Source organism: Tursiops truncatus, chromosome 7 (assembly GCF_011762595.2).
Source record: "Tursiops truncatus isolate mTurTru1 chromosome 7, mTurTru1.mat.Y, whole genome shotgun sequence".
Lineage (NCBI taxonomy): Eukaryota > Metazoa > Chordata > Mammalia > Artiodactyla > Delphinidae > Tursiops > Tursiops truncatus.
The window spans coordinates 108764177-108785005 of NC_047040.1; the positions used below are offsets into that span (position 1 = coordinate 108764177).

The 20829-nt window shown below is 41.9% G+C and overlaps 1 protein-coding gene across 10 annotated transcripts in view; it reads right to left on the reverse strand.

Moving 5' to 3' along the window:
- Positions 1-20829, reverse strand: part of SAP130 (Sin3A associated protein 130) — a 75419-nt gene that overhangs the window by 21461 nt on the left and 33129 nt on the right. For 9 of the 10 annotated variants that reach the window (XM_019931826.3, XM_019931824.3, XM_019931825.3 and 6 more), the window contains 2 exons: positions 15081-15185; positions 3932-4290 (listed from right to left, as the gene is read on the reverse strand). In XM_019931826.3, coding sequence (XP_019787385.2) covers positions 3932-4290; positions 15081-15185 — 464 coding nt within the window. Of the gene's footprint in view, positions 1-2102; positions 3107-3931; positions 4291-15080; positions 15186-20829 lie in introns of those variants that run through there. The other variant, XM_073807854.1, reaches the window with a different exon arrangement.

Sequence of the window (20829 nt, forward strand, 5' to 3'; positions counted from 1 at the left end):
TGCTAAGCACTCCAACTGTGGCAGAGGCTGCCAACTGCTTTCTAATACCTCACATCTTCACCTCCCTTAGCACGAGCACCCCTCACTTTGAAATGGGCACACTGTCACTTGGCTGGAAGACCATATTTACTAGTCTCCCTTACAGTTCATTGTGGCCTTTTGAAATGAAAATACAAGTGCTCTGTAGCACTCTTAAGAAGTTTCCTTAAAAGAAAGAAGGCATGACCCACTCCTCGTCTTTTCCTGTGACCCTGGAACTCAGATGGCATAGCTGGAGTTCCAGCAGCTATCTTAAATCAAGAGCATGAGGGTCAAATGCTAGGGGTGATAGGAGCCTGGATCCCTAATGATTTTATGGAGTCCACATACCATGCCTGGACTGTCTGCCTCAGGATTCGCTTCAAGGGAGACAATAAAACCTTACATGTTCAAGCCACTGTTTTTCAAGCCTTTGAGCATGGATTTCTAGGAGATAACCCATTAACTGATATAATCTTAAAAGTAATCTGAGCAAGCAGGCATTATATTATGCCCCAATTTAAAGATGAGAAAACGTGGCACAAATCACACAAGTAGGAAGTGGGACAGCTGGGAGCTGACGGAGGCAGTCTGGCTTCGGAGCCTGGACTATTTAACTACCACAGTCCACTGCCCCCAGATAAGCAGCATTCTCAGTACAATGTTAACATCATTTGTTTGGGCCTGTATGGATCATGTGTCTGGGGACACGCAAACCATGAGAAAACTTCACCTCAACTCTTCTATACCATATATCCTTGGCCTATCCTTTCCCTCCGCCCTTCCTCAGCCACCCACTCCCAACAGTCATACCCTTCACTCTGTCATCACATCTCAATTTCTAGCATCTGACTTTCCAGCCCAAAGATAGCCCAACTATCTTTCTAGGTCACTTCTCCTAGTAACTTGCCTCCAATAATTCCTAGACCCCATTAGGAACTATTATCCATTAATCATACCACTTATTTGCTGTCACTCATCCCTCAAATGTCCACTCTCTCCTATCACTGGGTTTTAATTCTCCCATTAATTTTATTCACTTTATTCGTTTATTGTCCTTTCTTTTGCTTCACTGTACTCACTGAGCAAAAAGCACAACAGGCTAAATCCAACTCTCCAACTAGTTTGCACCTGTGCAGCTGAGTGTAGCCAGAGAAAAACACACAGCAACGGGCACAGGTGTCCTGTTAGCATGCTTGCTGACCTCGAGCAGGCCCTTGCTGCTGGACGATCCTCCCGCATCTGCCAAGTCCATTCACCCTCAACACCTCCTATATCACCCCTACCCTCAGCTATGACCCTGCTTTCTATCTTACTGGAAAATATAGAAATAATCAGAAGGAAATGTCCATAAATTCCCACCAGCTATACGTACTTACATGCATCGTGACCAGGCACTTCCTTTCTCTCTGTGATTTCAGCAGACACAGATTCCTTCACATACACAATAGGTCCCACCCACTCTCACCTCCTCAGACATCGCTTCAGGAATTCATCTCTTTTTCCTGCATCATCACTTCTTTCCCCTCTACTGGATCACTCCCATTAACATACAAAACTCATTTGTCCTGTCTTAAAAATAACTTCCTCTTGGCATCATTTCCCTTCAGATATTGCCCTTCCTTTTTCTAGCGCTTTATAACAAACTCCTCAAGTGCTGTTTATACTCCCTGTCTCTAAGTTGTTTCCCAGCTTTCTCTTGAACCCACTCCCCATCATGCTGCGGCCAATATCATTACGTGGAAACTGCTCTTCTCGAGATCTGCATGACCTTCATACTGCTAAATCCAATGGTCCTGCTCAGTTCCTACCTTACTTGATCTCTCACCAGTCATGACCCTTGTCCTGGCTTTCTAGGACATCATACTCTACGCTTTCTCCCTCTCACTCTGGCCCCTCCACTTAGTCTCCTGTGCTAGCTTCGGCCTCCTCTCCCTCCTCAAAATGGTGCAGTGCCGCAGGGCTCAGTTCACAGCTGCTTCTGTTTTTTATCCTGCGCTCATTCCTCAGATGATCTTATCCATTAAGATCTAACTTAATGGATAAGATTAAAAACTAACTCCTGATCTCTCCCTACACAATGGAGCCCCCCCCCCGCACCCTCCCCTACCTCAACTGCCAGCAACTCTATGCTTCCATACACTAAGGCCAAAAACTTTATAGTTGCCTCTGATGCCGTTCCTCACACACAACATTCCATCTTAATAAAGAAATCCTCTCAGTTCTACTTCAACAATATATCTAGACTCTCACCACTTCATACTACTGGTACTGCTACTACCCTGGCTGAAACCTTCACTAGTCCCTGCAATTAATGCAGCAGGCTCTAAACACATCTCCCTAATTCCACCCTTGTCCCCAGTCTTTTTCCCACAGAGCAGCCAGAGTGGTCTGTTAAAAATGGAAGTGAGCTCAAGTCTCTCTTCTGCTCGGAACCCTCTGATAGCTCCCACCTCCCTCAGCAAAGCCGAAGGCCTTGCCGTGGCCCACAGGCTCTCACAGTCTTGACCCTGTTTCTCTGACCTTGTCCATCCCGCTCCCCTCGTTTACTGAGCTCCACCTGCCGTTGCCTCTGCTATTCTTTGAGCACACCAGGCTTTTACATTTACTGCTCTCCCGGTCTGAAATGACCTTCTTCCAGATATCCTCGTGGCCAGCATTTCATCTCTTTAATGTCTCTGCTCAAAGATCATTTCCTCAGTAAGGCCTTTCCTTTAAAGCATTCTTAAAAATCACAGCTCCAGCCCTAACTTTCCCTTATATTTTGTCTCTACTTCATTTTACCGTCTGTTGCCCTTGCGAGAAGGTAAGTTCCAAGAGGATGGAGTTGTGCTTGTTTTGTACAAGGCTGTATCATCAGTGCCTGGTGCAGAGCCCTACAGGACAAAGGCCGGTGCAGAGCCCTACAGTTTGAGGAAGGACTACTGCCAACTTCCTAGTACCGAGAGGTTAAGAGGAAGTATCCAGTACGTTGAAAGAGCAGATGAACAGCAAAAGTGAGACCATTTCCTTTCCCCTCCAGGGTTATCCACAGTACCTTTCAACGGAAGTGCTGAGGCTAAATATGGGTGCCATAGAAGGATATTTCCTGGCATAATAAAATGAAAATAAATAAGCAAATAAATGCACAGCAGGTTTAAAAACTGTAGACATAGCATGACCACACCTCATAACTGAACAGACGGCATGGGAGATGGGGGCCTTCATGCCGAATGGTTAAGAGGGTAATACTGGGTAACTATGGGACAAACTGACTTGTTTTCCACTTTGGCTTTCTCTGTATTTTATAAATTTCATACACTGAATGTTACATTTGTAGTCAGGTAAAATAAGATTACACGTAAGTTATTAAAATAACAGAAAACCAACCAAACAAAAAGAAAACCTTTAAAGTGACCTGCCTTTTACAAACTAGAAGTTTAGAGTTGAGAAGAGGGAGGGGGTGATGGTAGTTTTGGGATTTTACTAATCACAAATAAATTTATCAAGACACTACTTTCTACAACACAAATCTTACTTTACTGCATACACAAGGCAACAAAAATTGGCAGGGAACACACTGTAAACTAATCAGCACTTAGCTATGATTGTATTGTGAACCCCTTTTCCATGGCAATATTTTCTTAATGAATACAAGAAGCTATGTTCAAAGATATTCTTAGGGAAATAATAATCTTTTTCAAGATTTTGGTGAGAAAATTAACTAGAAAAGGGTAGCAATATGGCTTTAGTTTTCAAAAGGAGCGCAATGCTTTCTTCTATTTATTAAAAACTAATGAAATATAAATTTCAAATGGGCATCAAGGCGTCAGACTTCCTGGCTGAGGGTCACACGAGAGTTTGGACTCTGAGGAGAGTTAGGAAAAGGGGAAGAAGCAACTGCCAGCAAAGAGCATACTGTGAATGAACTTACCAGAAACTGGCCTCATGATGTCCACTGGTTCCACTTCTTCTTTAACTTTTATCTCAGGTACAGGAGGGCCCAAAACGGAGGAGAGACTGCTGCCCACAGCCACTGGCGGTGGAGGGGCAGTGGCAATGGTGGTGATGGGTGGAGTGACGGGAACTGCTCCAGGAATGGTCGGAAGGGCAACCGCTGGTTGTGACGGGGGGCTAGCTGCTGCAATCATAGTTGGAATGGCTGGTGGAGGCTGCTGAGCGGTGGGTGGGACTGCAACGGTGGGCTGATCATTATTTTGATTGGATATGGTCTCCATAGACACAGTGACTGGAGTGGCCATCGATACGTGGATCTCTGACTTGGGTTTGGCACTGAAACACAAAAGCAAACACAGAAAGTTGCCTTAACCTGCATCATCTCAGAAGGTGAATATTTGTCCAATTCTTTTTGTACAACACACAGCACAACTAAAACTCTATTCCTTGATTTTAAAAGTTGAACTTTAGGGTAACTTTTAAAGGGAATTCAAGTTTCACAACCATCCCCATCGTTTTTATAGGCAGTAATAAAATTAATTTAGAAAACGAAGAACACTTTAAAGAAATCAAAGTCACATCACTGAAAGACAACCAATTTTCATTACATTAGTGTATTTTTCCCTCCAAGAATTCATTATTGCATATGTTGCCTTAGGAGGTTTTTTTTTAATAACAACTATACTCACACTTCATATGTCATTTGTAAACCTACTTCTTATAAAACAGGAAACTCATGCACATGGAAAAGATCGAAAAGAATACAAATTGAGAATAACTTCCCTCCACTTCGAACACCCAGCCCTCTGCCCAGGGTCACCACAACATTCCGGTATGTTTTACCAGAAATACTTCAGACATCTAAAGTAACTACAAATACAGTTTTCAAAAATGTATATTCTATTTTTTTTCAGTTTTATAAGAAGTCATCGATGTCATTACAAATTCTTCTCAAACATTTTTTTAAGTAAAGTATTTCATTTGATAGCTGTAAAGCTTTACTGATTTATATTACTGCTGCTGAAAATTTATATACTACTGCTGAAAATTCAGAATATCAAAAGCAACACAAGACAATACCCCTCAAGTTCAAGGCCCCAAGCAACAGGACTTATATAGGCAAAAAATTCAATATTGACCAAAACCTCACACCATATACAAAAATGAACTAAACAAGGATCATAAATCTAAACGTAAAAATGTAAAACTATAAAACTTTTATGACTGGAGTTCTTAGACATGATACCAAAAGCACAAAAAACTGATAAATCGGGTTTCATCAAAATTAAAAACTTTTGGGCTTCCCTGGTGGCGCAGTGGTTGAGAGTCCGCCTGCCGATGCAGGGGACATGGGTTCATGCCCCGGTCCGGGAAGATCCCACATGCTGCGGAGCGGCTGGGTCCATGAGCCATGGCCGCTGAGCCTGAGCGTCTGGAGCCTCTGCTCCGCAACGGGAGAGGCCACAACAGTGAGAGGTTCGTGTACCACAAAAAAAAAAAAAATTAAAAAAATAAAAACTTTTGCTTTGCTAAAGACCATTTTGGGAGATTGAAAAGACAAGGCAGAGACTGAAAAATATATCTGCAAAGCACATACTGCATATATCTGAGAATACTATGCTAAGTAAAATAAGCCAATCACAAAAATACAGTCGGCCCTCTATACCCACAGGCTCCACATCTGCAGATTCAACGAGCAGTGAATGGAAAATATTTAGGGACAAAAAATTCCAGAAAGTTCCAAAAAGCAAAACGTGAACTTGGTGCATGCTGGCTACTATTTACACAGCATTTACATTGTATTAGGTATTATAAGTAATCTGGGGATGCGTAGGTTACATGAAAATACTATGCCATTTTATATAAGGGACTTGAACTTCCATGGATTTTGATATATGCAGGGGCACAGGTCATGGAACCAATGCCCCGAGAGGGTACCGAGGGGTGACCATACTGTAGGACTCCATTTATATGTGCTACCTAGAGTAGTCAAATTCACTGAAAAAGAAAGCAGAATGGTGATTTCCAGGGGTTGAAATGAGAGACAATGGGGAGTTGCTGTAAAACGGGTATACAGCTGCAGTTTTGCAAGATGAAAAATATCTGGAGATTGGTTGCACAGCACTGGGAATATGCTTAATACCGCTGAAATATACACTTAAGATGGTTAAAAAAATGAAAACAAAACACATATCTAATAAAGGAGTTTTATGTAGAAAATATAAAGAAGTCTGTAAACTCAACACTAAGAAAACAAATAATCCCATTAAAAATGGGCACAACACATGAATAATGAACAATTTGCTAAAGAAAATATTCAGAAGGCTAATAAGCACACAAGAAAATGTTCAACACTATTAGCCATTAGAGACATGCAAAGAAAGCTTCGATGATACACGACCACACACATATCAGAATGGTGAAAATATAATACCCTATGATACCAAGTGCAGGAAAGAATGTGGAGCAACTATTTCTACAAAAAACCTTCTAGGGCTTCCCTGGTGGCGCAGTGGGTGAGAATCCGCCTGCCAGTGCAGGGGACACAGGCTCGAGCCCTGGGCCGGGAAGATCCCACATGCCATAGAGTAACTAAGCCCGTGCACCACAACTACTGAGCCTGCGCTCTAGAGCCTACGAACCACAGCGACTGAGCCCACATGCCACAACTACTGAAGCCTGCGTGCCTAGAGCCTGGCTCCACAACAAGAGAAGCCACCGCAATGAGAAGCCCGCACACCGCAATGAAGAGCTGCCCCCGCTCGCCGCAGCTAGAGAAAGCCTGCGTGCAGCAACGAAGACCCAACACAGCCAAAAATAAATAAATAAAATTAAAAAACAAACAAAAACCTTCTAACACTAATAAATGAGTTTAGCAGGGTTGTATAATAAAAGGATCTCCTATGTTGCAGGTATGAATTTTAAATGGTCCAGTTACCCTGGAAAACAGTTTGGAGGTTTCTTATAAAACTAAAAATATACATGTACAATGCAACTCAGCAACTGCACTCTTGGGATTTTTATGCTACAGAAATGAAAATGGGTGGAAAATGTGGTCTACCCAGAGCACTGTACATGAATGTTTACAGCAGCTTTATTTGTAATAGCCCCAAACTAGAAACAACCCCAATGTACTTCAATGAGTGAACAGATAAACAGATTGTGCTACATCCATATGATAGAACAGGGCTCAACCAAAACAGTGCTACAGTGCTACCGCTTGGCATAGACTCTCAAAAGTACTGTGCCAAGTGAAAATAAGCTATATAATTATATATATAATTATGCGATTCCATTTACACAAAACTCTCAACATGACAAAATTATAGTGATGAAGAACAGCTGAATGGCAAGGCGTTAGGGTTGGGGGAAGGGTGTGACTGTAAATGAGGGAATGTCTCTGTTGTAATGAAACAATTCCATATTCTGATTATAACAGTGGTTATACAAATCTATTCATGTGATAAAATTTCAAAGTAGTATATACCAAAGGAAAAAAAAAGGACATTATAAAAATTGGTGATATTCTAATGAGGTCTGTAGTTAAGTCAACAGTATTGTACCAATGCCAGTCTTTTCATTTCAAAAATGTACTAGAGTCATGTAAGATGTAATGATTTGGGGAAGCTGGAAAAAGGGTACATGGGAAATTTCTGTACTACTTTTCCAACTTCTTGTGAGTCTTGAATTATTTCAAGATAAGCATTTTAAAAAATAAGGGTGGTGTAGAGATAAGGATTATTCTGGAATTAAAGACAATTAAAAGATAAAATAGGGCTTCCCTGGTGGCACAGTAAGAATCCGCCTGCCAATGCAGGGGACACGGGTTCGAGCCCTGGTCTGGAAGATCCCACATGTTGCAGAGCAACTAAGCCTGTACACCACAACTATTGAGCCTGCGCTCTAGAGCCCGTGAGCCCCAACTACTGAAGCCCACGTGCCTAGAGCCCGTGATCCGCAACAAGAGAAGCCACCACAATGAGAAGCCTGTACACTGCAACAAAGAGTAGCCCTCACTCGCTGCAACTAGGGAAAGCCCATGCACAGCAACGAAGACCCAACACGACCAAAAAAAAAGAGATAAAATAACCAGAGACATCAGCAAAAATATATGAGACTTAGGATCTCTGAAAATTCCCTTTCATAAAAGCAACAAAAAACTGGCAAAAAAAAAAAAAAGAAAGTCAGAAACAACTTTTTCAGAACTTCTAGAAATTAACCAAAGGCTTTCAACAATCTGGCAAAACTATTCAAGAAAATAGGCTGAATCTTGGTAAGAACAGTAAACTTTGTGGTGTTTTAACTTGCACTGTTTCCATTCTTCCATTTCCAGCTCCACAGTAGACTTATCAGCCAACAGCCCACACTGACAGTGAAAACCAGCAGCCTTGCAGCTACCAGAGGGGTCAGAGCCACTACAAACCCTCTTTACCAAAGAATTACCATTATATGACCTGTCTGCTTGTTCCCATTTGCAAGGCTGTCTTATTTGACTTGACTTGGAGCTTGTCAGTGCAAACGACCTTTTCCCAAGGTGTGTTTTTGGAAAATATTAGAGGCAATCGATCAGTTTCCCAGCTGACTGAGAGGATGATAACAGTTGAAGCAAACAATAAGCTACCCAAAAAACGTGAAAGGAAAAACTGGAGAATGAAATATCCATAGGAGATTTGACCAGCTCTGACATATTTCCGGCAGTCTAGGAAGCAACACGCACATGTAGGGCTGTGTGCATACCCAGGGCTAAGCACACGCCCAGGGAAGAACTGAGAAGGCCCTAAGTCTCCCCTCTGGCTGACTGTGAGGCTCTGTGCAAGCAGGAAGAGAGGGCTTAGGCAGAGCTGTCAACTGCCTGCCTAAGTGTTGACAGGGTACCCAAGACACACACAGAGCTGTCTGGCAAACACATGGAGACTTATTGGTTCCAGGCATTGAAGAAAATCTGTTCTTTCATTAGCTGACTACAAAGTTAACCAAGTAGATTTCAGTGGCTGCATTAGACAAAGATATAGATTTTAAAGAATTAGTTCAGAAAAGTCACTAAACAACTACAACTACAAGGAACAGCAACAAACCTGGGGAGGGGTGGGAGTCTGATGTTCAGAGTTGCCACATTATATTGGTTGCCTAGAGAGCAACCAATGCGGACTGGAGGGATGTTACCAAAAACAAATGACACAGAGATCTATAGGTCCACCTTTATTCAGAGCTTTTCTATAGGTTTGGTGGAGAGTTTGAAATGAACTAGTGGCTGGCAGGGAAAACCTAAGCAAACATGAATAGTAGCCTTGTAGTATTGTATTATGTGACTTCTTTTAAAATTCAATTTTTATATCTATTTTTTAGCGTCTGGATTTACTTTCTAAATCTACTGTTTTCTAAGATTTCAACTTTTCTTAATGTTTTGTTTTGAATTAGTATTCACGTTTCGAAAGATGTACTGAGAAGTCTCCTTCCTCTAACCTACCCACTACCATCTCTACACAACACCCGTCTATTTCAGTATTTCAGTGAATCTAAGTTGCCAACACTATACAATACACCAATATTTTGTGAACAACTTAAAAATACACTATTTAATGATAGGATATTAACATGCAGTCAATTTAAAGTTATATATTGATTTCAGAGATGTTGACATGTATATGTTTGATCTTACTTGTATCACAGCATGTTCTGTATGGTTTTTGTTTTGTTTCTTTTAAAATTTTTGTTCACTTTTTTCATTTCCACCCTCTATGCCTACACTGTTTTTTAACTGTACTTCATTCTGTGATGGTTTCTTCTAGATCTTTACTGAATTCTGTCCACTCACGTATCATCTCTTTACGTTTTCTCATTTATTCTTGGGAGTCTTTGTATTTCATCCTTGTGTTCTGTTTCATAAAAGTGGTGGCTATTTTGTTAAGTAATTTCTATTCACAGTCAAATATTCTGTTATAAATTTCATCTGTTCCCTGTAAATGTTTTTCTGGTGAGTGTTCTCAGCGAACAAACTAGTATATTTTGTTGCTTTTTTCCTACTTTTTAAACTTATTTTCCCATCAATCCTTCTGTTATTACTCGTCGGTAAATGAGTTGGGCTATTCCAAGAAACAGCCATTTACGTGAGACTCCTTGGGCGTGGGAGGGTAGGAAAACTGCTCTTTCAGCTGGTTGCTTTTCACAATCCAAATACTCTCTTCTTTCAGGTGCCACAGAAACAGACTGCCAACTGCAAAAAAAGGCCAGCCTGGTGCCTGTATGGGGCCCACTCCACAGCTTCTCTGAACCATACTAAGCCCAGGAAAGAGTCTACAACAGCCCCTCCTCACCCAAGTTTCTGCACGTTTTTCTCACAAGGGATAAACTTTTGTACTGATACATCACAGTGTGCTCTTCACCTTCATGAACTCCTTTTTTTCTACCACTTTAAAAATAACTCCATATGCTACTTTGTTTAAAAAAAAAATCTTATACAACTGAAAATAAGTGTATTACGTTTGCAAATTTAATATCTGGTGTTGGCAAGAATGTGCAGGAAATGGGAACACATAGCTTGTAAGCATGTAAAAAGGTAGAGTGATTGGAAATCAGAATTTAAACTGCACGTTTACTTTGACCCATCAATGCTACTTCCAGAAATCTATCCCTGAGAAATGTCTGCAACGAGGCTCAATGATAGATAATGAGATTCACTGCAGTAATGTTTATTACAGTCATAAATGGAAATAACTTAAATGTTCATTAATTGAGGACTTAATTATGGCACCAGCCTATCTGGGAACAGCACACAGTACAGGAATACAGTCTCCTTTTCTGGTTTTGTACTTTCCTGACCTCTAAAGATGGTTATGTCCGAAGGTGTGGTCCTCGTACCACTTCTCTATTTATACTCACTGTCAATGGGAGCTTTTCCACTCTCAAGGTGTTAAAGCACACATACAACATACCTTAGAGATAATGCAGGCTTGGCTCCAGACCACTGCAATAAAATGAATATCGCAATAAAGCGAGTCACACAAATTTTTTGGTTGCTCAGTGCATGTAAAAGTTGTGTTTACACTATACTGTAGTCTATTAAGTGTGTAACAGCATTATGCCTGAAAAAACACAATGTACATGCCTTAATTGTAAAAAATACTTTTTTGCTATAAAAAGCTAACCATCATCTGAGCCTTCAGGGAATCACAGCAGTGACATCAGAAATCACTGATTACAGATCACTATAGCGGATATAACAATAATGAAAAAGTTTGAAATACGGTGAAAATTACCAAAATGTGACATAGAGACACAAAGTGGGCAAATGCTGGGAAAAAAAAAAAAAGGCACTGATAGAGTTGCTTGATGTAGGCCTGCCATAAACCTGCAATTTGTAAAAAATGCAGTATCTGTGAAGCACCATAAAACAAGGTATGCCAGTACCTGCTTTAATTCCCAAATCTTAATCAGCAGCATGGACCTCCATCTTCAATTCCAGAATTGTATATACTTCAGAAATATATACCCAGCTATGCACGTGACATCTCCACTTCGGTGTGTTTAACCACTTGGATATCTCAAAATAAAATATCTGAAAGTAAACTCCTGATTTCCCCCTTGCTATTTCTCACTTCAGAAAGGGTAATTCCTTATCTGTAGTTGCTCAGGCAAAAATTGGTAGCTATCATTGCCTCCTTCCCTTTCTCTCCACTCAGAAAATTCTGACAGCTGTACCTTCAATACATATTGAGAATCTGAACTTTTCTGAAGACTTTTACTACCTCCATGCTGGTCCAAGCCATTAAGAGAGTCTAAGGTTTTATAATCTCCTACTTGGTCTCACTGCTTCCACTCTTGTCTTCTTTCAGTTGATTGTCAGCACAGCAGCCAGAGCAATCCTTTTAGAAATAAGTCAAATCATGTCACTCCTACGCCTTAGCCCTCGGATGGCACTCCTGTCTCACTCAAAATAAAATCCAAAGGATTCTGAATGGCCCACAAAGCCCTGTATACGTAATCTGGTTCTCATTGTTATCTCTGAACCATTTTGTACAACCCTGCCCCTCATTCTAGGCTGCTCTCCCTTGCTGCTCCTTGTTTATTCCTAAAATACAGACAGTGCTTACTTCGCACAACACTGATATGTGTGACTTTCACATACATACGTGAAACTGTATTCCCCCAGTCCCCCACCAACACTGTTCGAATTTCAGTTACTACAGTATAATTATTAACTGTGAGTAACTTCATAAAGTGCAAACTTTGCTACTAGCTCTTCGGTCCACAAATCACTCTGTAACTTACAGACATGCACATCGCACATCACTTCTTTCGAAGTATGTCATTGACTGATTACTGCACATCTACTTCTCAGTTCATGCAGACAGCGAAGTGTGTAGTTGTGCTGTCTAGTTTCCTTGTGATAAACCCAGGTGAAATTTTACAAAAATGAACGACTGAAAGAGAACTGGCCAACAGCGATGAAAATGCAGAAAAAAATGTGATAAATCTAGAAGTAAAATGGGATGTGATTAGAAGATCTGGAAATGGCAACAGCAAAGATAATTTAGGATGAGACCTAGGCTTGTATGAAGCTATGGCTTGGACCACACTGAGAAAGTCCAATGAATATAAAAAAGGTGGTAAAGTCATTTTACTGTAAGCCACTATAGTGAAACGGAGTATTTACTTCCATTCTGGATTGAAGACTGTAAAAAAACCCCACAACAACCCAATCACTCAGACCAAAATGTTGAATTAACTGCCACATTGAAAGAAGATGGAAATTACAGGGAGGATTAAAAAAACCAAAAAACCAAAGCCTTTTACAGTCAATAAAGGCTGGATTCATTTTTTCAATAGTCAGCATTAATTTGATTAATGTAAGCTATCTGGTGAAACTGCTAGCACAGATAAAGATGCTGCTGTGGAATGTGCACCCAGATTCCAAGGATTAGTTAAGGAAGATGGTTTGATAAAAGGATAAAGATGTCCCTGGAAGTGATGCTGGCAACAACCTCACATTAAAGGAACTTCTGGAAATAATTTACAACACTGAAAAGACAAAGGATAGGGACTTCCCTGGTGGCACAGTGGTTAAGAATCCGCCTGCCGGACTTCCCTGATGGAGTAGTGGTTAAGAATCCACCTGCCAATGCAGGGGACAAGGGTTTGAGCCCTGGTCCGGCAAGACCCCACAGGCCGCGGAGCAACTAAGCCCATGTGCCACAACTACTGAGTCCCGTGTGTCACAGCTACTGAAGCCCGCGCACCTAGAGCCCGTGCTCCGCAACGAGAGAAGCCACCGCAATGAGAAACCCGTGCACCACAACGAAGAGTAGCCCCCACTCGCCGCAACTAGAGAAAGCCTGTGCACAGCAATGAAGACCCAACACAGCCAAAAAATAATAAATAAATAAATAAATTCTTAAAAAAAAATCCGCCTGCCAATGCAGGGGACACGGGTTTGATCCCTGGTCTGGGAAGACCCCACACGCTGTGGAGCAACTAAGCCCATGTGCCACAACTACTGAGCCCACGTGCCACAACTACTGAAGCCTGCGCTCACAGTAATGAAGACCCAATGCAGCCAAAAGAAAAAAAAGACAGGATAAAATGTCAGGGCAGACCCAAACTTAGAAAGGAGTATGACAATTCACCAAAGCATAGAAGGACTCTTGCTCTGTATTGTAAGTTATTCAATGTGAATAAGGGAAGCATTGTTCCAACTACAGTCGTCCCTTAATATCCACCCCCGCGGATACCAAAATCCATGGATACCTGTGGATGCTCGAGATGTGGAACCCTTAGATACAGAGGGCCAACTGTACTCTTGATTAGCTTTTATTTATTTATTTCTTTTTTCTTTTGGCTATGCTGCGCAGCTTGTGGGATCTTAGTTCCCGACCAGGGTTTGAACCTGGGCCCTCAGCAGTGAAAGCGTGGAGCCCTAACCCCTGGACCGCCAGGGAATTCCCACTTGATTAGCTTTTAGAAAGAAATAAAACACTTTAATTCTCAGCGCTTCTGATGTTCAAATTACAGTGTACTAAGTAAATTTTAGTTTTACTATGTTTTTCATTTCCCTATATATTTTAACTGACAGTTAAGAGAGTTTTTGATACGTTCACAAATGTTTTTAAGGTCACAGAACAGTTATAAATAACCATGCACAGTTTCCGTTTACGTGGTTATTTGCACATTCCTGCACTAATGTACAAAGTGGTGACTGCAAATACTCCTACCTCAAAGTCTTAGTCCCTGCTCTTTCCTCTGCCTGACACAGTCTGACATCAGGGAGCGTGTGGCTTATTCCTCCATGCTCTTAAAGCCTCTGCTCAGAGAGGCCTTTCTATAAGTCATCACCCCTTCCTCCCATCACTTATATTCCATTTACACTGTTTTCTTTTTCTTCACGTATTTATTATTTCTCTACACTCACTAGATAGTAAGCTTAAGGAGAACGGACACTTTCAGTCACTCTTATATCCTCAGATTCTAAAATGATACTTGGCACACACATGGCATTCATAAATTTTTTTTGAAGTTTTATGAAGAAGTAGATCTAAATATATTAACATGGTAAGCTATTACAGATATAAGTATAAAATGCAGTATATAAAACAATCAACAAAATCCTGTTTTTAAGAATCTATCAATCTATCTACACGTGTATGTAGAAAAAGACGTGGAAAGATGCCTAACAAAACTTTAACCAATCAACATTACTCTGGGGGAGTGCGACTGGCGGGGGGGTGGAGAATAGGACGATTTTCTCTTTATACCTTAAATATTTTTATATTGTCTCATTTTCTTTTCCAAAATATTACTTTTAGAATCAAGGAGATAAAGAGTAAAGAAAACGGAATGCATTAAGTATTGTCACGATGCCATTTTCGATAGCAACAATAACTGGTGTTTACTGTGAGGCAGGCTCTGTTCCAAGTGGATTCAATACACAAGGAGCCTAGGAGGCAGGTGCTGTAAGTATGCCCACTTCATAAATGAGGTAAATAACGGTCAGAGAGGCTGAGAAGCGTGTCCAGATCTCATAGCTAGAAAATGGTTCTTTCAGATGCACACACTAGTGGTTCTTTTTAGAGGCAAATGATGTGAAGTCTGCGACATGTATTAGACTTTTCTGTCCTCAATGATGTGCTCACCCTGCAGGCCTAGGCGACCCAGACGTACTCCGCATAGAGCTCTCCACTCGAGGGCTAGCCACTTCAGGAGGCTGAGGAGGAATGAGGGTTTTCCGAACTGCCATTCTGAAAGAGTAAAGAGACAAACCCAGACGGCATTAAAGGATAAGAACGACACATCTGCTAAGTGTACCTATGGCTAGGTATTTTTTAATGGATTTTCAAATTTTACCAAAGTAATGAAGGCAGATTATTTAAAAAACCAAATAGTACTAAAACACTTTTAATAACATACAGCAGATCCCTTCCCCCTGCCTCCCCACTTCCTGCCTGTCTCTCTTCAGGAAGCAACCATTGCGACTCTTTTACCTGCTTCTTCTACCTTCTACCTACATATCTCCTTTGTACTTAATATTAAAATTTAGGGACTTCCCTGGTGGGGCAGTGGTTAAGAATCCGCCTGCCAATGCAGGGGACACGGGTTCAATCCCCGATGCCGCAGAGCAACTAAGCCCACGTGCCACAAGTACTGAGTCTGCTCTAGAGCCCACGAGCCACAACTACTGAGCCCACACGCCGCAACTACTGACGCCCTCGCACCTAGAGCCTGTGCTCCGCAACGAGAAGTCACCGCGATGAGAGGGCCGCACACCGCAATGAAGAGTAGCCCCCCTCACCACTAGAGAAAGTCCACACGCAGCAATGAAGACCCAATGCAGCCAAAAAAAATAAATATATAAAACATAAATAAATAATAAAAAAATTTAAAAATAAAATAACATTTAAATCTGTTTAGCAGTTACAATCATTATTGTACCTATGTATTTATATTGACCTGAGGAACTGAGTGAAAACAGTTGATCAAGGTAGCTAGTGATCAACTGTGTCACGCAGTAGACAGGCCACACGTGGCTCCGACTGACCACTAACTACTGGAGCTTAGCAATGTGGAAGTCATAAGTGATCTTGACACATTTAGTTTTGGCGGAGTGGTGCAAGCAAATGCTAGAAGAGTCGTCTGAGACGAAACGGCTAGAACATACCACTTTGCAATGCCTAACTGTGAATGGATCCAGACACTGATCGTAAGACTGCTAACATCTCAAAAAGGTTGACTTCCACACAGCATACTTCTCCTGATAAAAAGACTAAACCACCAACTTAGGAAGGAGTCTTGCCAAAAGGGGAGAAAAAGTGAAGTTCACCAAGCCTTTAGATTCAAGTAACAACTTAGAGAAAATGTGGAGGAGAGAAAAACAAGTGAAACCAGACAATGGGGGCAGGGGGTTGGATTGTGTTCCCTAATATGACCCATCCGAGTCCTAACCCCTGCTACTCGCGAATGTAAAAAAAATAGGGTCTTTGCCAACGTAATTAAGTAGATAAGATCATTCTAGACTTAGGGCAGGTCCTAAATCCAATGATCGGTATCCTTTCAACAGAAAGGAGAGGGAGATTTGAGACACACAGACACAGAGGGAAGGCCATGTGGATATGGAAGCAGAGGTTGGAGTGGTGCATCCACAGGCCAAGCAACACAAAGGACCGCCAAGAGCCACCAGAAGCTGGAAGAAGGGCACGGCGTGGATCCTCCCTGAGAGTGTTCAGAAGGAACCAACCCTGCCGACGTGTTGATTTCAGACTTCTAGTCATCAGAACTGTGAGAATAAACTTTTGTTGTTTTAAGCCACCAAACTTGTGGTAATTTGTTATAGCAGCCCTAGGGAACTAACAGAATGGGGATGCAATCGACAAATTCAGGGAGAGAGTTGGGAGGGGAGAGGAAAACTCTACAGGACAAAAGACCAAGTTTCTTCAACAGACAAACTGCAAGGAAAAAAGAAATGGAGGTAACATATATTAGAAGAGTCTTAATAGACATATCGACCAATCGTAATGTGTGTACCTTATCAGAATACAGACTCAAATAAATAATATAACAAAACAAAATTTGTGACATTTGAGATCACTGGAAGTTTGAACAATGACTAAATATTTGATAACATTATGGGGTTATAACACTTTTTAAAGTATGTATTTCAATAAACACATGCTGAAATATATACGAATATATACAAACAAAATGATGTGTTCCCTATGATTTGCTTCAAAATAATATGGTGGAAAGTGGTGGAAAGGCATACAGATAAAACATGAACTGATAAGTTAATAACTGAAGTTGAATGATGGGTATAAATTCAGATGTTCAAATCTGTATTATGTTTAAACCTTCCACAATAAAAAGTAAGAAATAAACAAAAAAGCAAGACCACTCAATCCCCCATTCCTCAGTACAAACAAACCCTCCAAACCCCTAAAGAGATACACTACTATAAACCCACAGAATGACCAAACTTAAAAAAGAGTGCCAAATAACAAGCGTCGATGATGATGAAGGCAAGGACCCCACTGCTGGTGAGAGTGTAAATGGGTACAAACACCTGGACAAACTGCTGGTGTTACCTGCTGGAGCTGAAAATGAGCACAGCCCACAGCCCAGCAAATCCCCTCCGCGGTACGTAACAGCACTGCATTTATGGATGCATCAAAGGTGATGTACAGAGATGTTCGGGGTAACATTATGGCCCTAAACTGGAAATAACCCAAATATCCATGGTTAAACTATGGTCTTCTCAGACAAGAGCATTTTATATAACCATAAAAAAAGTTACAATTATATGCACTAACATGGATCAATCTCCCAAAATCAAGTGAAAGAAGATGGACTCACACAAAAAATGTATATGATTCTATGGGAGCTCAAAAGAGGCAAAACAAATCCATAGGGTAAAAAGAAAAACTGAAAAAAAAAAAAAAAAGAAAAACTGGTTAGTAATCTTTGGGAGAAAGTGCTGATAATGTCCTGTTTCTTAACCGATACAGCAGTTATACGTTTGTGCTGACTCATTACACTGTACATACATTATCTGTGCAGTTTTCTATACTTCAGTGAAAGTGCTGAAAGAAAGAGAGACTGGAAGAAGTGGGGCTAGCAAACAGAGACAACGCCTTCATTTTCATTGCAAACAGGAGCAAAAAAATGGGGCAGAGAGTGGAGCAAAGTGGAAGAAATGATAACAAGTTTATACTTGTTTATGTGAAGGATCCACTAACAAGAAAAAACTGACGGAGGAGAGAGGCACAAGAGCTGGAGCAGTTCTCACGGAGGTGAGACGGGCGGCAGTCAGGCGCTCTGGAGAGATGCCCTGAGAGCTCAGCTCTGAGTGATGAGCCCACCACTGAGAGATGGAGGCGGAGCTGGAGACAGAGGCAGGCCGGCAAGCATGTGACAGCTAGCTTGTGAACTTCTCTTCTGTGTGTTTCCATTTTCTCAAGAACGTAGCAGAAAGAAAAAAGTAGGTGGGCACATTCATTAGCTACAAGTGAACGTAGGGGAGGAGGCATGGAAGTCTGGAAAGGAGCAGAGGTACACGGGTGTCTGGAGGAATGGCCAAGGAAAGCAGACTGTGCTGGTCCGCTGGGAGATCCCAGGGGAGGTGTGTGAGGTTAAGGCGGACGAGGCAACACTCTGCTGCACACAGGCAAGCGGCACAACACAAATTAAGCAGAACGCTGGATTTTAACTCTGACTTTGACAAAGTGAAGAGGATGACAGGGAAGCTGAGGCTGCACGCAAGGAAATGACTGCAACACACCACAGACTCTGAACCAGGGAGGGCAGACAAAGAGGCCAGGAAAGGCAGTGAGGAAAAGTGAAAGGGTGGTAAGGACCAATAGACTGAAGGCTCCCAACTGGGTGTTGCTGGGAGTCGCTGCCAGGGACGTGGAAAGAGAGGCGGGCTGTGGGACCCTAGGGTACAGAAAAAGCTGCTGAACTTTTGTGCCGTGGAGTGCTAGCGCTCATGGGTGTGCCCTGCTGAGGGAGGGCGGATGCAGAGGATGCATTCAAGCAACTGAGAGGCCAGAGAGCTGGGAAATCATTTCTGTTTACATTAAAGTTGAAGATGGTATGACACAGCCAGACACTATGTACCTTCTGAAGGACAAACACAGACCCCAAATCAAACCTGAATCTGTCCCACAAGGTAGCCACCAGCCACATGGGGCTACTAAGCACTTGAAAGGTGACAAGTGCAACTGATGAGCATGATTTTTAACAATATTTCATTTAAACTAATTTGAATTTAAAAACTGGTACTTGATTCAGTTACTGGAAAACTTTTCAGTATGTCTGGATTAAGCTGGCTATGTGAAACTACTTTTTCAATTGCAAATTTTATGAAATCTAAATACAGGCCAGGAAGCATGTCCACTGTTGAGAAGGATGGGCCTGAAAGTGGCAGTGAGGCCCAAAGAGGACAGCCACCCCACTTCCAGGCCCAGTGACAGGATGGAATGGGGAGGGAGAGACAGCCACCACCCTGGGGAGAGTCGAGGAAGTCGAGACCCCGAAGAAGAGCCAGGTTCCAATTAAAGCAAGAAGCCACGCTCAGAGAAGAGGTCAGGCCACAGGGGACTGAGATGATGACGGACGATCTCAGAGGGCACAGCAGAAGGGACTTTGGAGGTGACTAAGCATGGGAGAAGGGCCAGATCTCATTTTGTCCAGTGCTGTGAAATTTCAAAATATTTTACCGTGGTGCCAGTTTGTATCCATTGCCATCTACTGTACCAAGCATTTCATGGTTCGTTAAAATAGGAAACTCCTACCCTTCGGTTTTGGTGATTTTCTATGAATTATTTTTAAGTCGTCCTCTTCTCTTCTCTGATCTGTCTTGCTGAAACCCCATCACTTGGAGGCAGGATCTCCTGAACTGGTTCTTTAAATTTTGGGTCTTTTCTCTCCTATTCTCTCTCTCTTTGTCTTTTTGCTCTACTTTTGAGAGATTTCCTCAATTTTACTTTTCAAGTTTTCTACTGAGTTTTTGATTTCTGGACACATTCTTGTTCTCGGAATGTTCCTTTTGTGGAGCACGGCCTTCCTGTTTCATGGATGCAGTTTTCATTTGTCCTTTGAAGATGGTACTGACAGTGTCTGTCTCTGTTCATGTGTTCTTATGTTTTGTTTTTAATTTTATTCCCCTTGCCTAGCCTCTGCATCTTCCGAGCTGCTTTTTTCAGTGTGTTCGCTGTGGCTTCTACCTTGCATTGTTAGAAGAAGCCTCAGATACCTGATATGCTTGGCTGCACGCTCATGAGGAGTGGGGGGACTAAAAAGCCGGTTGGAAGCTCTGAGCTTGTGGCGGGGCTTGTTTACTTTAAGGGCAATCGGAGCCCTGTCCTTAGTGTCCTTAAACCCCTACTGTTGGTATCCTTAGCTCTTTCCCCTCGGGCTGGAACGGACCCTAGAAGCAGGGTACAGTCGTCTTCTCACTTTCTGTCAACAGAGTTAAATTCAGCTGCCAGGGTCGTGTCAGCCACGAGGGAGAAGTCTCAGCACTCCACACAGGCTTGGTCCCCTAATCCGTTTTTGGTACAGCACCATGCCCTTCACTGTGCTGGCTAATCCAGGTGGATACCCCCAGTTCTTCCCGCTCCTGGTCCTTTTGAAGATTCACAATTTAAACAAGGATGGTTCTCAGCGCTCTTCTCTGCAGACTTAACGTTCACCTTTTTCACGGCTAAGGGAGCGAGTGAGCACTTGCCTATTTGCTTTCCAGCTTCAAAGACTTGTTGCTGTTGTGTCTTCTCCTATTCTCCCCACCTCTGTGTGTTTATAATCTTTTTTTAAAAAAATATTTATTTATTTACTTACCCACTTACTTATTTTTGGCCATACTGTGTGGCTTGTGGGATCTTAGTTCCCCAA